The sequence below is a fragment of the Poecilia mexicana genome, unplaced genomic scaffold, assembly GCF_051168715.1.
Source record: "Poecilia mexicana isolate PSO_F unplaced genomic scaffold, ASM5116871v1 scaffold_14, whole genome shotgun sequence".
Classification (NCBI taxonomy): Eukaryota; Metazoa; Chordata; class Actinopteri; order Cyprinodontiformes; family Poeciliidae; genus Poecilia; species Poecilia mexicana.
Genome location: NW_028263383.1, coordinates 9007091 through 9034557, shown reverse-complemented (window position 1 = coordinate 9034557; position 27467 = coordinate 9007091). Strand labels below are relative to the sequence as shown.

The 27467-nt window shown below is 36.9% G+C and overlaps 1 protein-coding gene and 1 non-coding gene across 2 annotated transcripts; one reads left to right on the top strand and one right to left on the bottom strand.

The window, feature by feature from the left end:
- The first annotated feature begins 720 nt into the window (after positions 1–720).
- Positions 721–23903, top strand: LOC106929926 (RING finger protein 145-like). Its single transcript, XM_088012744.1, has 12 exons — positions 721–872; positions 6082–6333; positions 8046–8154; positions 10160–10251; positions 14761–14996; positions 15149–15324; positions 16207–16347; positions 16431–16613; positions 16717–16864; positions 17154–17276; positions 17583–17816; positions 18544–23903. The coding sequence occupies exons 2-12, from the start codon at positions 6150–6152 to the stop codon at positions 19030–19032; spliced, it is 2115 nt and encodes a 704-aa protein (XP_087868870.1). The 5' UTR covers positions 721–872; positions 6082–6149; the 3' UTR covers positions 19033–23903.
- On the bottom strand, positions 11364–11436 carry trnav-uac (transfer RNA valine (anticodon UAC)). The gene has a single exon. It is a non-coding gene; the product is annotated as a tRNA-Val (tRNA).
- Positions 23904–27467: the final 3564 nt, after the last annotated feature.

Sequence of the window (27467 nt, the reverse complement as noted above, 5' to 3'; positions counted from 1 at the left end):
CAAGAATGTTCATCAGTCAGTTAATTAAAACCAAGCACACTTGAGTTATGCAGTGGGACAAGCAAGTCCATCTATGAAAAAGATGATTTTCACATTGTAGATAACATTCTTGTTGTTGGTTGCATAGTTTTCTTTCACTTGTAAATAATCTGTTGTGCAACAAAACACATCTCAGTTGTGTATTTCTTTCAGTCAGAGGGTCTTATTTTTAAAAACTTATTTTGCTGTAAATTTGTCCTTACTACACAGCATGTTATTCTTACTTCTGTTAATATATTTTTGTGTATAAATTGGTGCTTTAACTTGCTTGTCACTTTGCTGCTGGTACACCTGAAAGTCTCCATTGAGGGACAATATGTTATTTCTATTCTATTCCATTCTGAAAAAGCAAAACGGAATAAATCTGAAAGAAAGCTTATATAGCATCCTGAAAATAAATATGTATAAATAAGGAAAATGTATAACTTTTTTTTGGATGAAATTAACCAAAAAATATTCATTTTAATTCACATTGCAAGTTTAAAACGGTTCAGTTAATCCGATTTTATTTTAATCACAGAATCAAAAGCTTTTTTGAGAGAAATTCAGTGCAAACATTTTCTTGTAAGTAAACTAATTCAACTTTTTGTAATACAAACATGATACTAAGAGATTTAATGGGACAGGCTATGCTGCGCATGCTCAGTGCATCCCCCAGTACTGTGGTAAATGGCTGCCAGGAAAGATGAACGGATGGGCCGCGTCTTCTCGCCGTGAAGCACACCCATCTGGAGGACCGTTATCTCGGGTGGTGCCGAGTTAAAATGGTCGATACACGACCAACCAGCCGCCCAGAATCAGTTTTTCATACTTGTGAACATCGACCTTGAAGCGTAAGTTCTATTTTTTCCCCTGTTAAATGTTGGCTTAGCGCTGTAGCTGCGAGCACAGTGTTTCTGCCATTCTGCTGCTAGTTAACTGCGTTTCAGTTGGACTGTCTGACGAGTACTTCCGCTATTTACCAAACGCTTCATTGTGTGGGCTTTCACTGGTGTATTTGTGAAAAATAATGGCGTGTGGGACATCATTAGCTGCGGCTTTGTGGACGAATTGGTTGTTAGTCTGGCTAGCTGACAGCAACACTAGCTGACTACGTCGGCTTTAATTGTTGGCACTGCGCCGCTTTCTGTTCGGTGCTGCTCATCACCTCCACAACGCATGTATACTGTCACTGCTTGTTGTTTTCCCGTTTATACTGTAAATCTGTGGTTTCTTGGTCTACCAAATGGCTTTTATTTGCTTTGTATTTTCCATGTAGCAGTGCCCCGTACGGACTGATCTAGTTAGCAAAGTGTTGCATTCTTTCTTTTGCAGCTTAAGCTCGAGGGTTTGTTTCTGTCGAGGCGGAGGGGTTACTAGAGTTCATGGCACGTACAGCAGTCAATGCAGCACTCAGTCATCCATAAGGTTTTAACTTCAGATAGAAAATCATCTCTGAACTCGTCAATGTTTTTTTCTTTAGCATAGTAGGATTGGATGTTGCTTCTTTTTGCATCTTATATTTCTTAATTTTCATTGGTGTTTCCAAACTTTGTGATTCCTGGATGACAATATGTCAACGTTGTGTCATAAAAAAGAGGAACATTACAGATGGAGATGCATTTAGATTCCTGGTTTAAAGAACCAGTTTTTTGGTTGTATAAAAACGGTGACTTGCTATGTAGTAACTAGGGCTGTTGCAGTAAGCAATAGATCAATTAATTGCATGATTAAAGTAAAACAAGCTCAATAATTTCCATTTGCATAATTTATTGTTTTTATTTTATTTTCTCCCTCTTTTCACCAAAAACTGGATGACAAAAAACTTCAGTTTGGTGCTTTGGTCTCTATTAGCCCTTTTATTCTTTGAAGAACTGTTTTGTTGACAGACTTCATAATTCGTTGTATATGTTGTTTTGTTTATTTCTTTTGGAAAAATTAAATTGTCTTCTGCTCCCAATGTTAAATGTTCATTAGAATTTAAACTTTATTGATCTTTGAGAATGTGTTGTAGCATTACTAAGCCATCATCATTATAATACCTGAAAATGGTTTCAAAACAACAATATAGTTAGTTTTTTATAGTTTAATAGTTTAATAATATTTATAATATTTAGTAATATTTAATAGTTTTTTGCAGTAACTTCTGGGACAATTTATTTTCCAGCAAAATTAGTCATTGTGACAGGATTAGTTGTAACTACATATTTAAGGTCTTTGGCAAGTTGCTTAAAAATATTATCTTACATTCAATGTTCAACCTAAAAAGTATTTATGCATCTATGTTTTATTTATTTATTTTGAACATTTTAAAACAATATGTAAAAAAAATATATCATTACTTCTTATTGAGAGTCACAGTAGTTATTCTTTATTTCCTATTCCAAAAACCATGTGTATCTAATATGCCATGTATGGAGGTTTTATCTAAAAGTGTAAAAATTATATTTATATAATCAGAAAATATGCAGCTGGTGTGGGCATACATTTTGTTGGCATGCATTATCTGAATGCATGACCCTAAAATATCATGCACGACATAAACATGTACTGTTCTGGGTTGTGATATTGCAAACATTGATATTGTAATGATGATTGCAGAACAATATATTGTGCAGTTCTACTTTGTAGTTTTGTAATTTTAGTTTGAGTAAAAACATACCCAAAGTACGTAATATTTAGCTACATTTAATTATAGATTTAGTTATTTTAAATTGCAAACAAATGAATTGAGTAATTATGTTTTTAATGTCATTAAATTAATATTTAATATTTTTCAGGCGTGAATGTATTGGGGCAGATACATTGTTACTGTCACTGTGGTGGTGTTATATAAGATAGGATTCTGAAAAACAGTCTCTGTCCAGTGAATTCAGTTATGTAAGTTCTTAGCATCCTGTCCCAGTGCTGCAGGGGTATTAACCAACGGAGACTCTCACAAATGTGAACAACACCAGAAAAGTCTTGCAGCTCTGCATCAATAATTGAGGACACAAGTATATTTAGGTTTTATGTTTTGCTAAATGCATAAATCTGATTCATATGATTTCTACTGAGCAGCAATTGAAATAATTGTAAGAGTGGAATATGACATCTTAAATGAAATGTTTTTACTAGTAGGGTTTAAACAGAAATCATATGATGTTGCAGTCACCAGGTTTGAGTAATTTTTTGTTTGCTTTTAGCATGGGAGCATGTTGCACCTTAACTTCCCTGCTCTGTATAGAAGTACTGCAAAAAAATGTAAACTGTAAAAATGTATGAAAGATATTGTGGAAAAAAATTCAATATTTTTTTTTGAATATTTCGTGTCAGGAAGTGAAACTTTCACTTCATTTTACATAGACATATTTTGAAGACTAAGTAATAAAAACCCAAAATTCATTGTCCCAGAAAATTAAAATGTTATGGCATATTCATAGAAAGTTAAGTAGAAGGAAAACGTGCAGTATGTAAACTTGTAGCAGGAATAACAGCAGCATTGAGATGATTTTATAGCAAAATTGATTCAAGAATTTAAGGAAAATTCAGAAGGAGTGAACTGAGGCTGAGCGCATCAAGAACCTCTTCACATAGATGAATCCAACACCACAGGCTACAAATGCTGGATTTCTTATGTCAAGCCATTTCTAAACCAGATGCTACATCAGAAGTGTTTTACCTGGGCTAAGGAGAAAAAGAACTGAAGTGTCGCTCAGTGATCCAAAATCTTCTTTTTAGATAAAAGTAAAGTCTTCATTTGATTTGGAAGTTGATTTTCCAGAGTGTGGAAGAAGAATGGAGATGCATAAAATCCGTGTTGCTTGAAACTGAAACTGAACTCGTTGAAGTTCAATTTCTACAGTTGGTGATTGTTTGGAATGCTATGTGATCCGTTGGTTCTGGTCCACTGAGTTTTCTAGAGTCCAGAGGCGACGCAGCCGTCTACCAGGAAATTCTTGAGCACTTCATGCTTCTTTCTGCTGACACGCTGTGTGGAGATGCTAATTTCATTTTCCAGCAGGACTTGGCACCTTTCCACTCTGCCAAAAGTACCAAAAGCTTGTTCGGTAACCATAGTGCTACTGTTCTTGACGGACCATCAACCGGGCTTGACCCGAACCCCATAGAAAATCAATGTAGTATTGTCCAAAGGATGAGGAGAGACTCCAGAAGTTTGTTCTTCTCAATGCCATGCTGCAGCGATATTATAATTCATGCAAAAGGAGTTCTAACCATTTATTGAGTTCACATTAATGAACATAATTCATATCCTTTCTTTTTTTATTTATCTTGACTAGGTTTCTAAAGACATCAAATTTTGGGTTTTTATCATCTGTGAGCCATAATCTTTAAAAGTACTAGAAAAAAGGCTTGAAATAGTTTTGTAATGAATCTTTATAATAATAAGTTACACTTTCTGAAATGAGCGATTAAAAAAACAGAACTTCTCACTGAATTTCTAATGCAGTGAATATCTAATGGATGACTGTGACATGAAAGCAGACATAGTCAAATTGCTTAATCAACCAAATTCATTCTAATCACACATGGGGCAACACACATGGAAAAGCTTTTAATCAATTCTGAGCAGATTAAACAGATTGTTGGTGATGGAATCACATGTTGATGATAAGATAAAAAAAATAGAAAGGAAAACAAAATTTTCACTCATTCAGTTGAATATACCCTGGCTAAGCAAATAGTCTGGATACATCTGAAGTGTGGATGTTACAGAAAATGAAACGGTTTTCTCCTGAGGTGTGTCTTCTCCCTGTGTGGACTGCCACGTTTACAGGTAACATGAGTCCAACTTGCTCTGAGAGCAAATGGCAAACAAAAGCCTAAACGCACAGCGGAAATGTTTTTCTGTTATTTGTTTTGGAATTTCAATCTTTTGTTATAAAATGTCCCAGATTTGAAAATGTTAGCTTTATGTTAGAAACCTTCCAACCAAGGAATGCTATATATTTACAATCTAAAAACACCAACACTGATTATGTCCATTTTTTTTTTTTTTAACTGACTGAACGCAAGTGTTTCATTGTCATTTCGGTTCATTTTTTTCTGAGAACTGATCAGCTCCCTTTCAAATTCTGGCAGCAGCCTCCATTCATCTGTGCTTGTTTTATTTAGCTGTCTGTTTGTGAAGTGCTTTTAATTTGCTATTGTGATTTAAGACTGGTTACTCTTTTTTTCTGCAAACTAACTCTTGTTCTGTTGCAGGGAGCAAATTCTTGAACAGAATTTTAAGATTGTTTTATGATGAAGAAAAGTTCAAAAGTAGAGATAAGTTCAGGTTAACAGGCACTGAGAACTGAGGGTTACGGCAGCGAGTTAGCTCTATGGTAAAAATGAAAGTAGTATTGATGCATGAGAAGAGGCCTCTCATACACCTGAGTATCCTATAAAATGAGTGAGCAAACTGTTAACACCAAAAGTAGAGACAAAACGAACAAAGAGGAGGAGACGGAAACGACCTACAGTAAATTTGAATGATGGAAAGCCAGAGCGGTTTATGGAAATTACGGATCTTTTGCATGCTGTTTACAAACTGTTTTGATGTCTACTCATGCATTGTTTACATCTGTAGTTTTCATTTGCCAGTTCATTACAGTCCTTTTTGAAATTGATTGTTTAGGTCTGCAAAGTCCCAAAAGCACCACACTTGTTATCGGTTACTTTGGACTCTGTTAATATTATTATGTTTTTTAAAATAGTTAAGTAGTCTTGTAATGAATCCTTGTAATTAATATTGATATTTTTAGAAAACAAATGATTACATATTAAAAATATTCCTCTGTAATTCCTGTTGTTTTTATTGTAGCAGGCATAGTTCTTCATGAAGCAGGGCTTTTTTTCCCAGCCTCTCTGCAGCAGAGTTGTCTTTTCTTTCTTTCTCCTCATTCATTCTGCACTTCCCCCATGGCTCTCTGGATTCCTGTGACCTTGATTAATCCTGCTCTTTTGTTGCTCCGTGCCTTTCATCTTTTTTTTTTTTTTTTGCCATTTCTTCTCCTTATCTTGTCTAACTGCGCCATATTGAATTTCTATTCTCCTCTTGCATTATTTCTTTTGTTACAGAGCACCCACTATCAACTTCTCATCTTAGAGGTCAGTTCTGCCTGCCGATCAGCGTTTCACCTGAGGCCATGGCAGTGAAGGACCGAGTAGAAGCGGTTCTCAACGTGGGTCTGCGTGTTCCCAGCATCATGCTGCTCGACGTCCTGTACCGCTGGGATGTCAGCTCCTTCTTCCAGAAGATCCAGCGCTCCAGCCTTTCCAACAACCCTCTGTTTCAGTACAAATACCTGGCACTCTACCTGCACTACGTAGGTAGGTAATTGTGCAACACACATATGCACATAAAATGTATCAATATACATATATTTTGTCACATAATGGCCACAAAAACGTAAAATAGTTTGTTTGGATTTTTTTTGTGATTGGCAAATTGAAAGTTCTCACAAAATGTAACTTTCTGTTGTTCCTGACTGATCTCTGATGTTCTCTAGCAAACCTCTGAAGCCTTCACCAAACATCTCTCTTTACATTCAGATTAAATTAAGTACAGATGGACTATACTGGTTGGACTGGATTTTATTTAAGGCTAAAACAATAAATGGGTGACTCCCTATGCATGCATCACTTTTAAACTTTTTTTCTTTTGAACGGTTCTTCCTTCTATTTAAAATACCACCAAAATACATTAGAGTTTGTGACGATAGCCTGACAAAATATGAAAAACTTTGAAAGAATACTTTTTCAAATCACTGTAATTGGTATAAAATGAGTCACTGCTGACACTTTGTATTGTCTTGTTGCTGAAAATGTGTTGTATAAAGAAAATTACCTTTACCTTACTAAACTTTGCACATTTAATAGTATAATGTCAGCTGCCACTCAGTTAAGCCGTTTATCATTTTTAATTCAAATAATCAGTTTTTTGTCCCTTTTAGCTGTGAAATCAGCAAGATTCAGTATTGGGTTCCAATATCAATATCACTTACGGATCTTACATTTCTGATCTGCTTTGAACTCACAATAAGAAGTTAAACCTTTTTTTAATTAAAGGAAATAAAAGCCCCTCTATCGCTGGATTTTTAATCAGTTCTAACATTTTATCCTGTCTAGCTGTTTTCTTGCTCATCTGAAGAAAAGATTTTCTGCTTTCTTCTAGAAAAGAGTTGGTTTTACTAAAGCTCCAACCGTTAATGGCTGGAGAGAGGTTTTTAACAGTTATAACAGGTCTGATTCTCTCTGTTCTGGCAACAGTGAATGGAAAGTCCTCCTGAAGGTCTGATTCCCAGTTGTTCTCACTGGAAAGCCTTTTCTCAGTTCTACTTGTGGTTCCACCTCTGAGTTAGACAAAAGTGCTTGAATCCCAAATTTCTAAATTGCCAGAGTTGCATTCCTAGTATTTGATCTGCTATTTTCCATTTTCATTTCCTTCAGTAAATATTTATAGAGAACAAACAGAAATTCAAACTGCCAGTAAAACACTTTGAGCAGCGAAGGGTGGGACAATTTCTCTTCCCTTTCAATGAGATTAAATGTTGCTGAGTAGAAGTCAGTTTTAGGTTTAAAAGTGAACTCAAAAGAATATTTTGAAGACAAAAAGAGTGATGAGAGCAAGCCAAGCTTTGTGTTACAGTAAAGAGCTGTTTGCACAGCTGAGAGAGAAGCAACAGGCAAAGTATAAACTTTTCTTTCCTTGTTTCTTTTCATGGCTGCTTTTTTTTCTCAATCTTGGCTGCAGTTTATTGATGAGCCAATAGGCTGGGTATGTGCTGATGCGCACCATGGCTGGACCTGCAGAATAAAGAGGGAGCAAGGCAGTGAAAGCAAATGATCTGCATGGAAGAGCTTCTGGACATGTTTTAGGTTGTAGACTGGAGTGTAATAAAGTTGTTTATTGCAGAAATGTTCAAAGTTTCCATGCAGTTGCATAAAATGTCACAAACATCAATATGTTGATTTCTATGACTCAAAACGGCTATCATGAAGAAATGCTTTAAAATGTGTTTTCTGTGATGTTTTTGTTGCAGGTTACATCCTGAGCCTGGTGCTTCTGACTCTGCCTCGTCAGCACCTGGTTAAGCTCTACTTGTATGTTCTGACGGCCCTGCTGCTTTTTGCTGGTCACCAAGTTTCCAGGTATAAACGCTCACAAAACATCATGTTCTCTCAACATGATGAGAGAACATCAAATTAGTAGTGATGTATTTCTCTTTAAGAATTACCAGTATACCCAGTTCAAACATCATTCTTGACAGAAAGAGGTTAAAAAGCCTAAAATAATAAAAGGATAAACTTTGTTGTCCTCCATTAAGCCTTCCTGTGATCTGCTGAAAGTCTTGCTTTCCCCTTTTCTGTACTGGTTGTCCCAAAAGTTGAGGCCATGGATCCACTTTAATTTTATAGAATCACTAATAAGTTGGACCAAAAATGGACCCAACAACTCTTGGTACTGAGGATACATTTTTAGACAAACTGATGGGAGAAAGAGAGGATGCAATCGACAGATCTTGAGATGAAAAGTGTGGGAACCATTGATCTGTGCAGAGAGGTGCAGAAAGCAAAGCAGACCTGCAACCCACTCTGCATGCAAGAGCTGCTGCTTCTTCCACAACGCTTCTAGGACAGAGATTCTATGCTCTACCTTTTTGTTTTTTGCAGCAGGAAAAAGTTTGTCAAGAAGTTGTTTTGCATCTCGCTGCTGTTTTGCACTCACTCATGCTTCAGCAAGCAGCTCAATCGCAGACTCACACTGAGGAACTAGTATGAAATTCAGCGCTTTAAGAAAACAAATCTTGAGCTGATTACTGAAGATGAAGATGTTTAACTAAAGCCGTTGTTTTAATTGTTGAAGTCTGTGACGTCAGCTTTATGCTGCCATTGCATATATGAACAACACAGTTTCTTCTGGGTGTGTAGCTTCTGGGTCAAATGCAACAAGTTTATAATGATGGGAGTTGAAATAAAAAACATAAAAACTGTCTTAACCTGGACTGAAGCCACTGCTGTAGCCCGTGCTCATCCGTTTAATATAAAAAGAGAAAAATTGATCTCAAGTAAAAAAAAAAACAAAAAAAAAACACAGAGCCTAAAGATACTAATCAAATTACAATACCTACCTTATATATGTTAACTATATGCACTGGACATAAAAAAGTCAATCTCAAAAAATATCAATGATCACCGATCATAATCAGCCGATTTCCGTAAAAAAGTATATGATCGGTGATCGCCGATCACAGTCTCTTGTTGCCGATCACACAAACCGATCACCTGCTTCTCATTTTGCTGCCTACCTGTGCAGCTGGTCTCCTCTTTACTTCACACTGTGCAAACACGCAGCAACAAATCCGAAGCGATGAGGAACTATGACGCACTGAGTGAATGGGGAAGTTTGCGTCTTGCGGCGGAAAATTGGAGCACGTGGGGTGAAGCAGGTCAAAATGCATCAACACAACGAATCTAATATGGCATAAAAACAATGTCATACTTGACAGAGTTTGGCTACATCAAAACTCACTGCAGTAAAAAAACACATCTGCATAATTACTCCACTCAATCAGAAACAGACAATCAGAACTAGCAGTAATCAGCTAGCCGCCATTCTATCAGGAAGTTTTCATTCAATAACTCAGGATTGTTTATTATAATGGAGCCTGTATTTGCCTTTGAATGTAAAGTTTTATACTTGAATTTTTCAGCAATGTTGAGAGGTTTTATTTTAACTTGTTGCATTATTTAGCCTCTTAAGAGCCTTCATATGTTTTCAGTCTGTTAAAGATAGTATTATTGATAGCAGTACAATTTTCACAATGCCTGCTTTGTTTTTTTACTTGGAAAAAGTTATTAAAAACAAGTTTTTGTCTAAATTAAGGTGAATTCATGGTTCCTTTTTCCACATAATGTAACCGGTAGTGCTTATGATTAAAAAAATAATAATTTTGTGATTGGTATCGGTGATCGGTATCGGTGATCGGCCCTCATGGGTGATCGGAATCGTCAGGAAAAAACCTGATCAGCACATCTCTAATGACAAGTGTTGGTTTCTTGTTCGTGTTTGTGTAAAGATTATTTGAGGTGTTACTAAACTGTAAATTGGTGTTATATAACAGCTCTGTGCTCATCTTTTCCCCTCTTTTGTCAGGGATTATGTTCGCAGTGAACTGGATTCAGGCTATGAAGGACCCGTCTACCTGGAACCACTTTCCATGAACAGATTCACCACTGCACTCATAGGTATAATATTACACACACACGCAGTGTATGTCAAGTGTTCACACCCCTGTTCAAAAACCAGTTTGTTGATTTGTTTGTCAGAATTAAGACTGAAAAATAATTTCACTCTTTTTTTTTTTTTCCATCACTTAATATTTTCCTGCAAAAACCATATTGTCCATAAGACACCATATCTATCTAAAACAGGGGTGTCAAACTCAATTTCACCCAGGGCCACTTCAGCATATTGGCCACCTTCAACGGGCCACATTGACGGTACAGATCAGGAGCACCCAGGTCCAGTCCTCCAGACTGCAACTTTTAGATGCATCCCTGCTAAAACACCCCAGACAAAAGGCTGACTTCCCTCATTCAGTTCTGTAGAGGCTTATAATGAGTCAATGGTCCAGGTGTGTTAGAGAAGGAATGCATCTAAAGTTGCAGATGGTAGCTCTGGAAAACTAGACTTGGGCACCTCTAGCATAAATGTATAAAAATATAATGTTAAAAATAAATTAAACACCACCTCATATTGTTAAATAACTGATTTTATGTATTGAAGTTTTAAATATTACATTTGAGTTTCCATGGATGTAAAATTACTGCTCAGTTTAAAAATTTTCAATATTTAAATCAGTGTTTAAAGGTGAGCAAGCAAATAATAAAAACAAGTCACATGGGCAGACATTATAGACTTTACGCAAAGATTTAGTCTCGGAGGCAACTGAAATCACTTAATTAAAAAAATCCTTTCTGAATATAATCTCATGGTCTCTGAACTAAATGCGTCTTTCTGACCGGGAGCTGACAGCGTGTTGAAGAGTTATGGACCGGACGCTTTGGAGCGTCTGGTTAGGAAGCGCATTACAAACCTCTGGTTGAAATGTAGTTTGTAGTCAATTCATGCTCAAAATCTATTTTAAGTCAATCATCGGCCTATAAAATGCTGGGGGGCCACATGTGGCCCGCGGGCCTTGAGCATTACGCCATAGAACTGCCAATTGGTAATTGGAGTAAAGTAGCTTCGATTTCAAAGAAGCCTACATTGAAGTCGATTGGCAAATGAACCATCACAAAAGAGGAAGGCTCTTGTTGTCTCACTGCACCCCAAGAGATGCATAACCTACAAAAACTGTTTCTGTCTGGTTTCGAACCAGAGACCTTTTGCATGTAAAGCAAATGTGATAACCACTACACTACAGGAACTGAACTTCTCTGCTTTGTTTCAGTTTAAGGTTCCAAAGCTGATGATGTGAGATGCAACGCATGAAAATTTCAACCGAGGCTTGCACTCAGATGTCTGGATTCAGAGTACAGACCATGACACCACAGAACTCTTGTTGACCTTTGCAAAATCTGTTTCTGTCTGGTTTCGAACCAGAGACCTTTTGCATGTGAAGCAAACGTGATAACCACTACACTACATAACCTCAGGCTCTTTGGAGTGTTCCTGGTAGATGATCCAAATTTTGTTAGAGACTAATGTCAACGATGGGCATGGAACAATGTCAAATACTTCTACCACAGATCCTCTCGGAGAGCACAGTAACTTGGTGAACAAACTGTCAGACTTATACTTGTGCCTAATTTCACATTACAGTCCATAAACTAAGCCTAGGATCAAAAAATTGTATTGAAAATGTCATTAGCAGAGACAAATGGTTCTACAGAGACTTGGCTAAATGGCTAAAAAATAAAATCAGTACTTACAAATAAAAAATGGTTCAAAAATAAAATTAACACATTAAAATAAAAAAATATCTCTGAAATACAATCAACACTTGAAAATTAAAAATGGTTCAAAAATAATATCAACACTTCAAAATACAAAATCTCTGGAAAATAAAATATGTGTTGTTTTGAAAAACATTGGAATATAAGCACTTTTATCAAATCTTCATTGTGGTAAGATCATGTAAGTTCTTCTTAAATCCATGGAAACTCAACAATTAAGTAAGGTAGGTGAGTTAGCTCAGCAGGTTAGAGCACCATGCTGGTAATGCTGAGGTCATCGGTTCAAAGCCCATATGGGGCAATTCATGTGTAAGGTCTTTCAGACAATCAACACTTCAAAATAAATAAGGGTTCAGAAATAAAATCAACACTTTACAATAAATAAGGTTTCAAAAATAAAATCAACACTTCAAAATAAATAAGGGTTCAAAAATAAAATCAACACTTCACAATTAAAAAAATAAGGTTGCAAAAATAAAATCAACACTTTAAAATGAAAAATGGTTCAAAAATAAATAAGGGTTCAAAAATAAAATCAACACTTTACAATAAATAAGGTTTCAAAAATAAAAGCAACACTTCAAAATAAATAAGGGTTCAAAAATAAAATCAACACTTTAAAATAAAAAATATACAGTTCAAAATGTATAATGGTAACTGTTTCTGTCTGTTCAGTCCATAAACTAAGCCTGGGATCAAAAAATGTATTGAAACATCTGTCCGTTTCGGAGAAGCAAAACCACAGAAAAATAAATAAAAAATCCTGGTAGAAGCACACACCGGACCGCACAGGGCAAAACACTCACACAGTTGATCTGTTTGGATCAGACAGATCCAACTGACTGATGAATTAGCGCAGATTTTTCTGTAGATGGGAACCAGGAGGAAGTGCGTTCAGACCCCAGCGGGTGAAGTGCTGATAATTTAAGTGAAGTCGCTTAATTTAATTTATTAAAAGTTATTGGGGCCTCAGTTAGTGGTTTTTGTCACTACGAGAAAAATGAAGATGCATTTATCTGTTTAATTTGTGATGGAATCTGGATTCACGGTGAATATTAACTAAACCGCATAAAATGCGACTAAATAGCCGATGTTAATATGATTGTAATTTCACGGGTAAAAATAGTACATGACCGATTTTTTTTTTTTTTTTTATGTTGTCGGTCAAGATAATGAATAACAAAAAAGTCTACTGTGACCTGCCGCCCTGACACCAACTCACACACATCTTCATTCACAGTCTTACTTGTAAATCAATTTTTCTTTTTTTGGACGTTTTGATGTTAGCTTGTCGATGTCTCAGTTTTATTCGCAGGGAAAATCAATAAGCAGCTTGAGGCAACTCTGCTGCTCTCTAGTGGCAAGAAGCCGTAATGTTGGCTGGTAGCAATCGGAATGCTTTATGGGAGATGTAGTTTGTAGTCAGTTCGTGCTCAGAACCTATTTTAAGTCAATCGTCGGCCTATAAAATGCTGGTGGGGCACAATGTGGCCCGCGGGTCTTGAGTTTGACACGTGTGATCTAAAATGTGATTGCTGTTTTTAACTTGTTTTTGTCATGTAAATAAAATTATGAGCAGTTGCCAATGCCAGTCCAATTTGACAAAAAGCCTTCAGGTTTCTGCTGAGAGCAGAAGAGAAAGAGGGATTAAATTCTTCCATGTCACATTGAGTCAACACATGCACCCAAATTAACTAAATGGTGATTTTATCAGAAGACATTTGAGGTTTTTGAGTTACTTAGTCAGAGTCCTGCAATAAATCAGACAGAAAACAGGGGTCACCGGATGATGATGTTGGAAAACAGATGTACTCAAATAGCACATGTGGAAAAACCTTTGGCAAGCAGAGTGGGAAAACGTTTCTGTTTCAAGATGTCGGATGCTCCTGGTCTGTTACCACAGGAGACTAAATGCTAAAATTCAGCAAAAAGCTGCTTCGGCATATTCGCTTAGGGTTGTATGCTCTTTATGCAACCACAGTATTGCAGTTTTATAACATTGTTTACATTTTTGAACCTAACCAATTTGTTGTTTTTGATTGGTATTTGCAGGATATATGTCATAATAAAGAGAAGTTTTTAAATAATCTATTATATATTTTTTTTCTTTTTAATTTTGCATAACAGAAATTTGGTATTTTTACAAGGGTGTGTATTGTTTAGATCCCTTGTAGGCAGAAAAGCTGTTCTAAGAGAACTTATACTGTTTGTTTAATTTCATCTCTGTGAATTAATTATTTACTCCTACAAAATATTGATGTGTACAGTTTGGTGTTTAATTTGCTATTTTATAATTCTTCTTTTGAAATGTAATGCTGTCTTAAAAACATCTATTTTTACTGAATTGTTGTTAAAGCTCTCTGTACTGTAAACTAGTCTTTTAAGCTGGTCACTGGCAAAATTATGCTAGCTTCCACATCTAGCATGTTTCATGTAAATTTGTTGAAGTGCAAAATGTTGCAGTATTTCTGCCTTGTAACTGAAATGGGGTCTTCTTGGTTATAAATAGACCTCATGAAGTTCTGTTCTCACAGAAAACGCCTGAGAAGGCAAAAAAAAAAAAAACTGCTATAAAAGACAAAATGTCCGAGAGGGGAAATAAATGTATTTTTCTCTACTTACAACTTTTGTTTTATTAATAACTTATTAATAACTTCTTCTTACCAATCTGGGACTGATAAATGTCCCAGATGATAAATGTTCTAAGGAATGACTGGTTAATTCTCAAAAACACAAAAAGTGTTTTGTTTTTTGTGTTATGTCCATGTTTTACATTTCAGTCCATTTGTCTTTCAGGTCAGCTTGTGGTGTGCACTCTGTGTTCCTGTGTGATGCAGACCAAGAGGATCTGGCTTTTCTCTGCGCACCTCCTGCCACTGGTGGCCAGGCTGTGTCTGGTTCCTCTGGAGACCATCGTCTTCATCAATAGATTTTCAATGATCTTCACAGGCCTGGAGGTCATTTACTTCCTAGCTTCTAATTTACTGGTACCATATAATCTGGCCAAGACTGCCTACAGGGAACTCGCTCAGGTAATAAATTACTAATGTGGCCTTATGTTGGAATATTCCCATGTTTTCCCCATGAAGCTTTAGGTTCTGGATTGTGTCTTTTTTCCCAAGATGAATAATACTCCTAATTACTGTCTTCTCTCCTCCTGGTTTTCTGTTCTTCTGTGTCCCAGGTGGTAGAGGTGTACGGGTTGCTAGCTTTAGGGATGTCCCTGTGGAACCAGCTGGTTCTTCCAGTTCTCTTTATGTGTTTCTGGCTCGTGCTGTTCGCTCTTCAGATCTACACCTACTTCAGCACCAGAGACCAGCCTACCTCGAGGGAGAGGCTTCTCTTTCTCTTTCTTACAAGGTAAGAACACAGTACCTTTTGTCAAACTGTTTAGGCCTTCCTGTGTGTAACTCATCGTTTAAACTCTGTTTGCTCCTATGTATGAGGAATGATCAAATTTGGCTGTAGTTTGGCACCTATAAGGTGTTGGATCAGTAATATTCTTGTGGGTTCATCCGAAGCTTGTTGGTCATAGAAGTGAGCGATTTTTTATTTTTATTTTTTTATTGATATTCATTGTTGCTCTCATACAGCAAACAGTGGAGAAAATAGTAAAAATACAAATTCCAACATTTATGGACAATAATGTTAATAATGTTTTGTAAACATTATTAATTGGGATTTACTGTAAAAAGAATAAATAAAAAATTCTGAAGAAATTTCTGATAATATATGATAACAATAGGGTAAATGCCTACTCTTAGTTGGTTACTTCTTTTATATGGCTGTATATCTTTGCCTCATCTAATTTCATTTTAACCACATCACTTGTACTGAAAATGGATAACTTTGAGCCTTTAGTCAGTTACTATTTCCACACTGAAAGTGTTGTCACAGTGACCTGGCTGTGCCCAGTATGGTATATTTACTGCTTGAAACAGTATATTTAATTCTTTTATTCATTCAAATTTACTTAGTCATTGGCAGCATTGTCTTTATTGCAAAATAACTGTTCTAGGTCAGGAAAATGATAGAAAAAAAGTGTACAACGCAAACAATAATGCTCAAGCTGAAAATGATCCAAATCCAGTTATCTGCCACTTTCCTGTTGCATCTCTATTTCCTAAACATTATGTGACATAAATACTGTTTATAGACACCATGTGATTTACTGCTACATAATTTACAGTTTCTCTAAACTCTCCCTTTTTGTCCTTTTCTCTTCTCCATCCACGTGTTTAGTATTGCAGAATGTTGTAGTACGCCGTACTCTCTGCTGGGTCTGGTTTTCACCGTCTCATTCATTGCGCTGGGAGTTCTCACGCTCTGCAAGTTCTACTTGCAGGGCTACAGAGCCTTCGTCAATGACAACGCCATGCACAGGTGAGTGTGTTTGCTTGTTTGTTTGAGGTTGTATATCAAAATAGTTCTCAAATTTCAACTTTGTCTGTCTCCCACATGTGCAGAGGGATGACTGAAGGCATAACGCTGCTTATCCTGGCTGTGCAAACCGGCTTGATAGAACTGCAGGTCATCCACCGAGCCTTCCTCCTCTCCATCATCCTCTTCATTGTTGTTGCTTCCATTCTGCAGTCCATGCTGGAGATCGCTGACCCCATCGTTTTGGCTCTGGGAGCCTCCAGAGACAAGTAGGTCAAACTCCTAATGCACTTTTTTTTTTTTTTTTTAAATGTAGAAGCCATTTAGTTGTATTCCATTTATGAGTTCTAATTGTGTTTTTTCTGTTTATAGGAGTTTGTGGAAACACTTCCGCGCAGTATCTCTTTGCCTCTTCTTGCTCATCTTTCCAGCTTACATGTCATATATGATCTGTCAGTTCTTCCACATGGACTTCTGGCTCCTCATCATCATCTCCTCATCAATCCTTACCTCACTTCAGGTACATCATAAGCACACGGATATTAAAAAGACTTCTTTTATGAAACCAGTAAGTTCTCATAGCTGCATTTAGAAAGTAATATTCTAATATTACCCTATATCCAAACATGGAAGATCAAAAACTACATTGTTATCATTGTTTACATGTCTTTGTAGTGGAGTTTTTAATTTTTCTTTTGTAGTTCTTAAATGTAAGTAAATAGTAATACATTTACCTCGGGGAACTTTAAAAACCTTGTTCTGATCCTGCTAGTTGATTCTCTCTAAAGCAGTTCTTCTTTCGCCGTCAGGTTCTTGGTACGCTGCTGATCTACGTTCTCTTCATGGTGGAGGAGTTTCGTAAAGCTCCAGTGGAAAACATGGATGAGGTCATTTACTGTGTCAATGGGACCTATAGATTGCTGGAGTTTCTGGTAAATGTTTCCTCTAAACTTATCGATTATAACATTTTTTACTAAGCAAACATGACACAATGTTAGAGAAATTGTGTGGAATGAGTTCAGATCAGACAGTTTTCTCTTGATTGGCTCTGATCAGTTATGAGATGTATTTTGGTGCATAATTGTGAATGATCTTATTTCTTCATTTTCTGTTTGATTAATAACTATCAGTAAACATGTATTACATTTTTTTCAATTTTAATCCTTAGTAAAAAAATGATAAACACTCAAAATTAGTGGAGTTTTTTTTCTTGCTCTCATTAAGTTCTGTGTCGCCAGGTCGCAGTGTGTGTGGTGTGCTATGGCATATCAGAGACTGTGTTTGGCGAGTGGAGTGTGATGGGCAGCACCATTATTCTGGTCCACTCCTACTATAATGTTTGGCTCCGAGCCCAGCTGGGCTGGCAGAGCTTCCTGCTCAGGAGAGACGCTGTAAACAAGATCAAAAGCCTCCCAACTGCAACCGATGCGCAGCTGGAGCAGTACAACGACATCTGTGCTATCTGCTTCCAGGTACGCAGAGGCTTCACTGTGTATAAAGAGACTGCTTTTTGTTTTTATCCTTTGTATGATTAAACTTATCACTCATTGATTTGACGTATTTAGTAAGATATTTAGAGTGTGTATTCTTATGCTTTTAACTAGGGGAGCAACAACTGCAGGTTTCTGGCTTATCGCTAATTACGATAAAAGCCTGACCTGCTGATTGTGATTTTGGCCAATATTGATTTCTTTTTTTTTTTTTCCCCTTTTTATGTCTGAATTGAGAAAAAGAGGACAGTGGTCGATTTCTAGACCTTTGCAGAGGTAGAAAAGATCTGTGGATAAAATTGTCTTCACATGTGGGTATCGGCCAATCAGCAATCTCTCAAAATTAAGAAAAATCAGGACTGATTTATCAGCTGGCCGATTTATCGGTACAGCTCTACTTCTAACATAGAAAATTAGTTTTATTACATTTATAAGCTATGGCTTTTTCTTTTCATAGTTCATGCTTTTAAAAAAATCCAACATGTTTTTCCTGATTTTAGATTAACCTGATTGACAGGAAGTTACTTATGTTGGGTCTATTTGCTACCACACTTGAGTCCTTTTTCTTTCATCATATTTCTTCCAAGATGCACTTTATTTATATAAAGGTTTTTAGGTTTTTGCTTGATTGTCTTTATATCTATTCTTATCCAGTAAAAGCCTACATGAGCAGGAGCGAATGTAAATCTTAATTCTTTGCTCCTTCCAGGACATGAGCAGTGCTGTGATCACTCCATGCAGCCATTTCTTCCACGCTGGCTGTCTGAAGAAGTGGCTGTACGTCCAGGAGACTTGTCCTCTTTGTCACGCGCAGCTTAAGAGCCAATCAGCTGCCAGCGGAGTCCCCAACCAAGACGTCGCCGCAGTCGATCCGATCCCTGCTGGACAGGACGGAGTCGCTGCTGGCGATGAGGAGAAAGAGGATTCTCCTTCTGATGATGTGAAAGATGAGAGAGGTGATGGGACCTCCTCTGCCTCCTGCATGCACTCTGCTCCTCTGCACCTTGTCAGGCCATCCTCTTCCTCACCTCTGACTGATTCCATGGAGAACCAGTTGGAAACAGATCATCCATCTACATCCTTCTGCTCTACCTCCGACACGCCTGACAGACCCGCTAATCTTCGATTTCGCTCCCATGCGGTTTCCGCCTCCTCCCCACAGATACTGACCCCTTTTGACCTCCAGGAGATCCACTGATTCAACATGGCCGCCCCGAACAGCCCAGCTGCCATTCTGAGGAAGTTCCTCCTCCTTCATGCTCATCCAGCACTCCATCGCCGCACACATGCAACATACATGCATGCCCTTAGCAGCAGCATCCCCACACTCCACTTCCTTTATTGTTCCCTGATATCCAACTTCCTCATATCCAGGGTTCCTACAGTTTAAGATTTGAGTTTACCGTTTTTCACTTTACAGCAGTATCTATCTAAAAATGACAAGAAGGGTTTTGGAAAATATTATTTCCAGGCTTTAATCCTAACTAATAAAGCTGGCCCAAACAGAGAGTTTATTTCCCCATTGACACTATTTTACACAACATCAGCTATTTCTTCATCTACCACAAGTTGGAAATGTAAATATCTTGGAAATATGGGCATGTATGCAAATATAATCTAAATGTTACTGAGATAATAGGGCAGATACAGGGAGTTTATGGACCATAAGCTGATTAAGAAAACACCAGAGGAAATGTTCACTTCTATTCTATTTAGTTCCTAACTTCCATTATTTGGGTTGCAGTTTATTTAAAGCTGTTCCACTGTAGAAACATTTGATGTAACCTTAGACTGAAGTAGTTTACTAGTGCCATGAATGGGTGAAAATGTTATTTTGATATTTAGGGGTATTTTTCTCACAGCACTCTTAAAGCTGATGGTAAAAGAAAGTATTTAAAGTTGTTTTGGCAAAAGTGTTGTTAATGCATCCAGCCAGGAAGCCAAAAACAAAAACGCTGCTGTAGACTTGCCTATAATCAAATGTGTTACTATAGAACAACACTTCCTTTAAGTTGTGCTTTTGTTCTGCTACACATCACACAATATTTTCATTCAAATATATTTTTAAATATGTAGATATATATTGATGTCCCTCACTAATTTATACATTAAAATAGGACAAAAATCTAATTTAAAAAAGAATGAACTTCTGAACTACAAACTGCCTAGGAACCCTGCATATCTGATTCTGAGAGGAAGATGAGCTCAGTTTGTAAGCCTGTATTCATTATTCAGATCTTAAAATATAAATTTTAACAAAATTGTCATACTTTATCTTGAAACTGTTACCTTAATTTCTCCCCTTTAACTCATGCTGGAAGTATTTTTTTTAACTTCAATTTTTCAAGAGTGTTGCAGTGATCCATCTCAGAAATGGTTTCAGCTTCTGCATCCTGTTTACAAAATGTGAAATCCATTAGTATAATCAGTTCTCTGTATTTAATTTCTTCATCAGCAAAATCGTACTGTTGGACTTCCTCACAGTCGTCATATTTTCTGGTTTCGTCCTCCCTGCCTTCCTCTCATCGCTGTACATGTTAGGTTTATCTAATGTCCTTTACGTGCCATGACATGTAGACGTGATCAGAGGCTGAGACAGCTACGAATGACAATGGATAACTTATGGTTACATTTTAAACTGTGACAGTCTTAACATTTCATAAACAAGTTTCTTTTTTCTTTTCTTTCTGTGACATTTTTTAACGTCTGAGAGACGGTGGCTGTGAGTATTGGTAAAAACAAAGAACTAACAGATACTGAATGTCGTTTCTTGTGGCCGTCACATGACCCGAAGCCTGGTGCTAAGCAGAGGACGTGTGATGTGGTCTAGGTCTGTTTCCATGTGAACTAATCAGTGGTTTCACATGGGATGTCGAATTAATTTTGTACGTCAGAGCTTTTGCTACAACACCTCTTCAATATTTGAATCAAATTTGCATGGCTGGTCCCAGCAAAGAGCATCTCTGTTCCTCTTCGCCAAAGTTTTGCAAGTTTTGCATCCCTGATAGTATTATTATTATTATTATTATTATTATTATTAAGGTCAATTTTACATCATATTATTGGACAGTGCAACGCACCGTGGAGATGGAAGTAGGAAGTTAATATTTTTGACATTTCAGAGCAATTACAGTGCCTTGCAAAAGTGTTCATACACCTTGATATTTTTCCCTCCGCATTCTGTCATCTTCCAACCACTTTGATGTATTTCATTGGGATTTTATGCAATAGATTATCACCAACTAGAACACTTCAGAAGTATATCTAAGTCTTGTATCTATTCAGTGCCACCTCAGTTGGCGCTACGTGGCTCCACCTTCAGCTGCAGTTACAGTTGCAGGTCTTTCTGGGTAATATCTCCAGCAGCTCTGCTCATCCACAGACTGACATTTCTGCCCGACTCTTGTTTGCAACAGTGATTTTCAGCTCCTTCTATAGAATACCAATTGGATTTATCTCTGGCTGAATGTTTAGGATCATTGTTATGCTGGAAGGTGAACCTTTTGCTCCAGACTTGTGCAGCAGTTTCCAGGTTTTCTGCTGGGTCATATTGTGTTTGCCTCCATCCGTCATTTAATTAATTCTTACCATCTTTCCTGTTTCTGCTAATGAAATGTATCCTTATAGCTGCTAACACAGTGTGTTGCCATGGGGATGGTTTGCTTTGGGTGATATGAAGTTACATTTCCACGTTATGTTGCATTTTGCATCTAGACCAGAAAATTAAATTTTGTTCTCCTCTGACTGGAGCTGCTCTTTCATTTCCTGTTAGCTTCATATGTAGGAGGAACTGTTTGGGGCAACAGAGTAAAGGGGTTACATACAACTGCACACTTTTCCATATGTAAAACATGGGAAAATTAATTTATGATTTTTCTTCCACTTCACAGCTTTCTGTTGGTTTGTTGCGCAAAATCCCAATAAAATCCCTCGAAGTTTCTGGTTGCAATGTGAACTGGAAAAATGAGCAAACGTTTTTGGGGTGTGAATACTTAAACTGCAAGGCAGTGGGTCCACATAGCTGACATGGGGCCTCCTGCTTTTATTCAATTTAAAGCTAAGCTGATGAAGCATGTTTTACCTGACAGGCTAATGAGAGCTGAAACCTGCTCCTAGCAGGAACCAATCACCCTGCAGCTCAGTCACTCCATGACAGGTAACTACCAGCAAACTAAACCATTTAAGTTCTTTATTTTGTCCACCAGTCCTTATTTGTGCTCAAACACTCTAGTTGGCTCTGGGGCTTGGAAGATAAATGTGTAATGAAGGGTGTTTGACTAAAATACTAAAAGTTTAGGGATTCTGATGCACGCTTATATGTAGAGCTTGCACGCTGCCACAGAACTTGTTTTTGTCTTCAGTGTTTCTAACCTTATTACTGACGTTTTTCAATTGTTTTTTCTTTTTCTCCCCTTTTATGTTTTTGGTTGTATTTGCACTAATCTCATTTATACTAGCAATGCTCTAAAGCTGTCCTGTTGCTGTCAGCTACCAAAAGCCCTCTGTCGTTTGTGTACGAGGAAACAGCCCAGTCTGTGTGTGTAATGTATAGAAATGTTGTTCTGTTTGACGGTATCCGTATTGTTTATATGACCAGTGCTCGGTTTCCTCCTGGCTTCCTTGTTGCTTTGCTCAGAAGCTGTGAGGAAAGCAAACTTTTCTGGTGTGAGAAACCAGTCAGTGTTACTGCATCACCTGTGTGCATGACGCGTCCTCGGGCTGAAGTGATCGCTCCAGTGTCCTCTACTGGTAAGGAGTGGGATCAGCATGACGCTGACAAACAGGAGATCTGGTACTTAACCTTTGACAGTATTGCTTATAACCACGATTTCTTAAGGTCTTGTTACTCTGACTTTATTTTTTGACTGTACGAAGCATTGCTTACATGGCTGAAAATGAATACATGATAATTGTAGGATCAGACCTTTGCAATGCCGGATCTTTTTGTTTTGTTTTTTAAGGTTACGATGTTGACTGATGTATTGTGTGCATCTTTCTCTGAAAGGTGAACTTATGGACTGTCTTTGTTTCTTTACTCTTGATTTATAAATGAAGCCCTTTCAATGGCTACACAGATTTGTTTTGCATTGCAAGGTTTTGGAGACTGTATCATGCAGAAGAATCACCTGCATGATACAATGTTTGAAGGTGAAAATTGTCATTGGCAGCTGTATTTGAATCTGCATTGCCGTTTTAAATGCTAACTAGCACCAACGTTTGTCAGCTTTCGGTTCAGTGTATATTTGCACAATTCTTCCTTGTATACCAAACAGTGCTAAAAGTAGCAGTTTGTTGGTTGAAAATCAAATGAAAAATATTGTAAAATGAATATCTAGCTCCAGTTTTTGACTAAATTCTTCCTTCAGTGACTGTTAACTGTGGTTATTAAAATGTATATTCTCTTAAAAGCTGGTATTACAGTGCATTATTTGCAGCTCTGTTTCAGCTGCAGGATAAACTTCAGATTAAATGTGCCAACATTTCAACTTCAGCAGCTTTAATTTATGTTGGTGTAAAAAAAAAACAAATTTCTAAAAGTGGACTTTTCTGGCATTTTTGATTTCTTTTACACTATTTTAAGAGCATGTACCTGAAACACGATTTAAAGATGTTCCCTCATGTTGTGCCTGAATATCTTTAAGATTTTCAGAGTATCATTAATCAGAGAAACAATAGTGTTGCCTTCTAAAAGACAAGTTTATTGAAGCTAAGATTGTGTCTGAAATGGAAATAAAAGAAGCATATGCAAATATGGAAATTGGATCTATAGCTGAAACAAGCATGCTGTTAAATTTAGTGAATGCATTTTTAACACAGCTGCTCAATGCTAATACCTCAAAGTGAAGAATGATGTTTTCTTGTTCTGACTGAGCCTTCCTTTGCATTTCTTTATTTTATTTTTCTGGTTAGTTTCATGACCTACAGATATAGGACTTGGTCTGTAAAACCTGGCTCTTGTGTTGAATTAAAAATGTCCCACAGCTGGTTTTCAGACTGGATGCCTGGTGTTGCCTTGGTTATTTTACAGAAACTGAATGTCAAATAAAATAAACGATTCTCTGCAAAACATTCTGCTCTTTACTGCTTTGATTTACTATATTAAATAGTTTAGTTTGCTTGTATTTGAAAATGTCTTTACTTTGACAATACTGAATCAAATTACCTCCTGAGCATGCAGTCATGTTCCCCAGAATTACCTATATATTTGGTTCAGGTGCGCTTAAGCAGAGACTGGAATGTGCCTTAAATTGTCAGCCCAAGAAAAAGAGGAATGCTCAGAAGCAGTCGAGGTGTAACTAAAGCAGCTGCAAAGATCTACAGCTCAGGTGGGAAAACCTGTTGACAGAAGCTTTGTGACATCCTAGACAAGCAGTCAGAACAATGTGGTTTTGATCAAGGTATATTTATGTATGGCTTAAATCCAGTTGAGGGAAAATTTGAAACATGCTCAGATGTTCTCAATTCAGGCTGACTGAACTTGATCTGTTTTGTGGGTGAAAAATGCCTGTATTTTTCACCCATTCTCAGTGCATCTGAACACACTGAACACTTTTGATTAATATTTGTAAAGGAAAAGTCCAGACACTAGTCCTTTTACTACACAATTACGCACTTGTTTGTCTTGGGCTATCAAACAAAATGACTAAATACATAAAAAAAAACTGACAAACATTTGATGCTGTTCAAAAAATGGTAAACAAGTTTGCAAGGTATTGTCATTGACCATTTAAAATTGTATTGCAACTTGGTCAACAATCAGTGATTCAAAGCAAAATGGTTCCATTTGTACGGTATAATCATCAAAAATAAAAGTCACCTACTGGATCCAGAAAGCGCCGTTTTCTCTGAACAATTACATACCGGACTTGCTATTGCACTAACCAGACACACGGTGGTGCTATTGCGTCACATTTATGCTGACAGAGCACAAACTCCCGGGACAAACAAGCGACGCAAACATGCCGAAGACCTGCTCAGTCAAAGCAGTAAGAATCAGTGATTTCTGATTTTCCTGAGCATATTTCGGCAGCGTTTATTTTTATCTGTGAATAACAGAGATGCATACTTGTGGTTATAATTAATAATAATTTGATTAAACATGTTTAGATTTTTAATTTCAAGATTTCTCTCACAATACCTTGGAAGGTCTTCAAACACATTTTGTAAGCAATATATCATTATATAATATAAAAAAATATATATATTTTAAATGCATTTTTTTTTTAAAAGTTTGGGTAAAGAATGTGTTATTTATGTGCAAAATTTACAGAGTAATTCATGCCGTTTATTTAAGATCAAATTTATCTTAAATAAATCTTTCTGATTTGAGAGTCAGAATATTTTTCTCTTTTAGGAATTTATGTCAAAGCCATAATTATGCCCCACATATTTTATCTCCCTCCAATTGTATGGATTTCTGTGTGCCACTACCCTCTCTGTGTCACTTCATAAGCAGAACCAGAGCATAAAAGACTCCTTCTCCTCTTAATCAAGGTCAAGATCATTTTCCAGCAGCCTTTTGAGAATAAGAGCCTGGAAGAGTGCCAGTTCTCTCTCTGCCAATCATCCTCACACATGGATAAATAGCAGGGTTTTTTGACCTCCTGACCTTTAGCAGATCAATAAACTATTGGTTTTAACACACTTCACTGCATTATCTATTAATATTTGTATTTTGTTTTGACCCCCCACCCCTCCACCTCCTCCTAGAAGGGTGATAAATAGTTTCAAATAACAGATGGTGCCGGAGGGAGAGACAAAGCGGGGAAATCTGGTTGCAATTATCCTCAATTACGCTCATTGTTATTTTGAGCTAATTATTGTTATTGTCACTTTTGTTTGTGTGTCTTGCGGCGCTGGGCTGCAAAAAGGCAAGGCCTAAAACAATAGGGAGCAGGAATATGATGCTATGACAAAAAAATGCCTTTTTATAATGGAGCCTGTAACCGACTGATGTAAATAAAAGTCAGATCCAATTTAACAAACGTCTGCACTCACTGATGTCGTTCTAATGAAAGCAATTTAGATTGAAATTAGTCATTTTTTTAAATTTCGTTTTGTAATATGTAAGATAATTTATAATTTTTTTATGTAAAAATGTGAAAATAATGATCAACATCCTGTGAAGCAAGGTGGAAAAGTTAGAAAAAGATTCTCTGCTACATATACGTCATACAATACTGTGCAAAAGTCTTGAGTCGTCCTTTATTTTTTTATTTGCAAGAAGGCAGACTTCTCTCCCACGCCCACTGAAGCTCTACTAAGAAGAAATGCTAATATAAATAAGTTTATGACCAAATGACTAAACAGTGGAAATCCTGATCAAATTCTAAGATTGTTCAGGGGTTTACTGATCTCTCAGAAGTCTAATAAAACCAACTTTGCAGATTCAGTTTGAGCTGTGCTAAACTAAAGCTGGTCTGGGACGCAACGGAAAAAGAAAGGGATGAATTCAAAGTCTCAGAAACAACTATTGATCCATTACCGTTTACCACCAGAAGCTTTAACTGGAAAGAGGCCTAGTCAACCAATCAGAGGCAGACTTGGTGTAACGTCAGTGACATAAATATAGGCAGCTTTTTAGTTATTATTTCAGAAAGTCAGCTACATAGACAAAGAGGTAATTTTGGTCAGATCTAAATGTCTAAGTGACTTGAAGAAAAAAACTTACTAGGTGACCGATAAAATCTGTTGGACTTCCAAGTTCCACCTCAGAAAATGTTAAGAGCAAAGATACATCAGGATAGTCATTTAAAACCAGTCCTACTGCACCTTGACTTTTTCATTTATTTTTTAAGGACTTTTGTTATAAAAAAAAAATAAGGACAAATAAAAATGTTCCTTTTTCTTGGCACTTATGTTTAGATATCCATTTAACTGTGAAATCCAGACATCCTAAAAAGTTGCAATATTCAAAGTTCAGAGTTGCAAAAATGACCAAGAAAGACTCTCAGGTGTGTCAAAGTTAGACGTTTGTCATCGACCCTCACCTCAGTAAGAACATGGCTACCATGTGGCAAAAGCTGTGGTGACCAATTATTTACTTACAATGTATTAACGCTTTGGCTTGCATTTGATCAGGTCTGACAACACACCGCAGTGTTTCAGTGCATGAAATGTTGAGAAAGAAAACATTATTTATCGCTCGTTATCCTGCTAAGTAACCATAACAACTGCCAATTCCCATGAGTTTCCAACTTGCAGCTGGAATATTGTTAAATTAGGTGTGATGTCGTTTCCAGATCCAAGTTTCAACCTTAGAGGTTGACAAGTTATGAGTCGTCGGTAAGGACCATCTTTGTAGCTGTGAGTGCTTATTAACTCTAAGAGCTCAGATATATCAGTTAATTTGCTTCATATTTACATTGCAAATGCTCAATGCTAAAAAAAATATTCAGAGTATCAAAAAAGACATGAGAGCATAAAGGATAATGCATCTCTCAGGTCCTGTGTAAGGTTTTTGATAGATTTTCTTTCTTACTTAAAGACTTTCAGATTTTGTCAAGTTGTAATAACAACTGAGAAGAGTTTGAGCTTCTCATTTTGTTAAGGTCGTTGCTTGCGAATATTCGGTTGCTTATATTTCATTGTAAGATCCAGTATTTATTAATGCAGAGATTCCAGGGGAATTGA

Excerpts from the sequence above, each read along its gene's own strand:
- LOC106929926 (XM_088012744.1), top strand. The coding sequence starts at position 6,150 with ATGGCAGTGAAGGACCGAGTAGAAGCGGTTCTCAACGTGGGTCTGCGT. Across the intron at positions 8,155-10,159 it reads GCTGGTCACCAAGTTTCCAG|GGATTATGTTCGCAGTGAAC; the intron begins GTATAAACGCTC and ends CTCTTTTGTCAG. Across the intron at positions 17,817-18,543 it reads TCTGTGCTATCTGCTTCCAG|GACATGAGCAGTGCTGTGAT; the intron begins GTACGCAGAGGC and ends TGCTCCTTCCAG.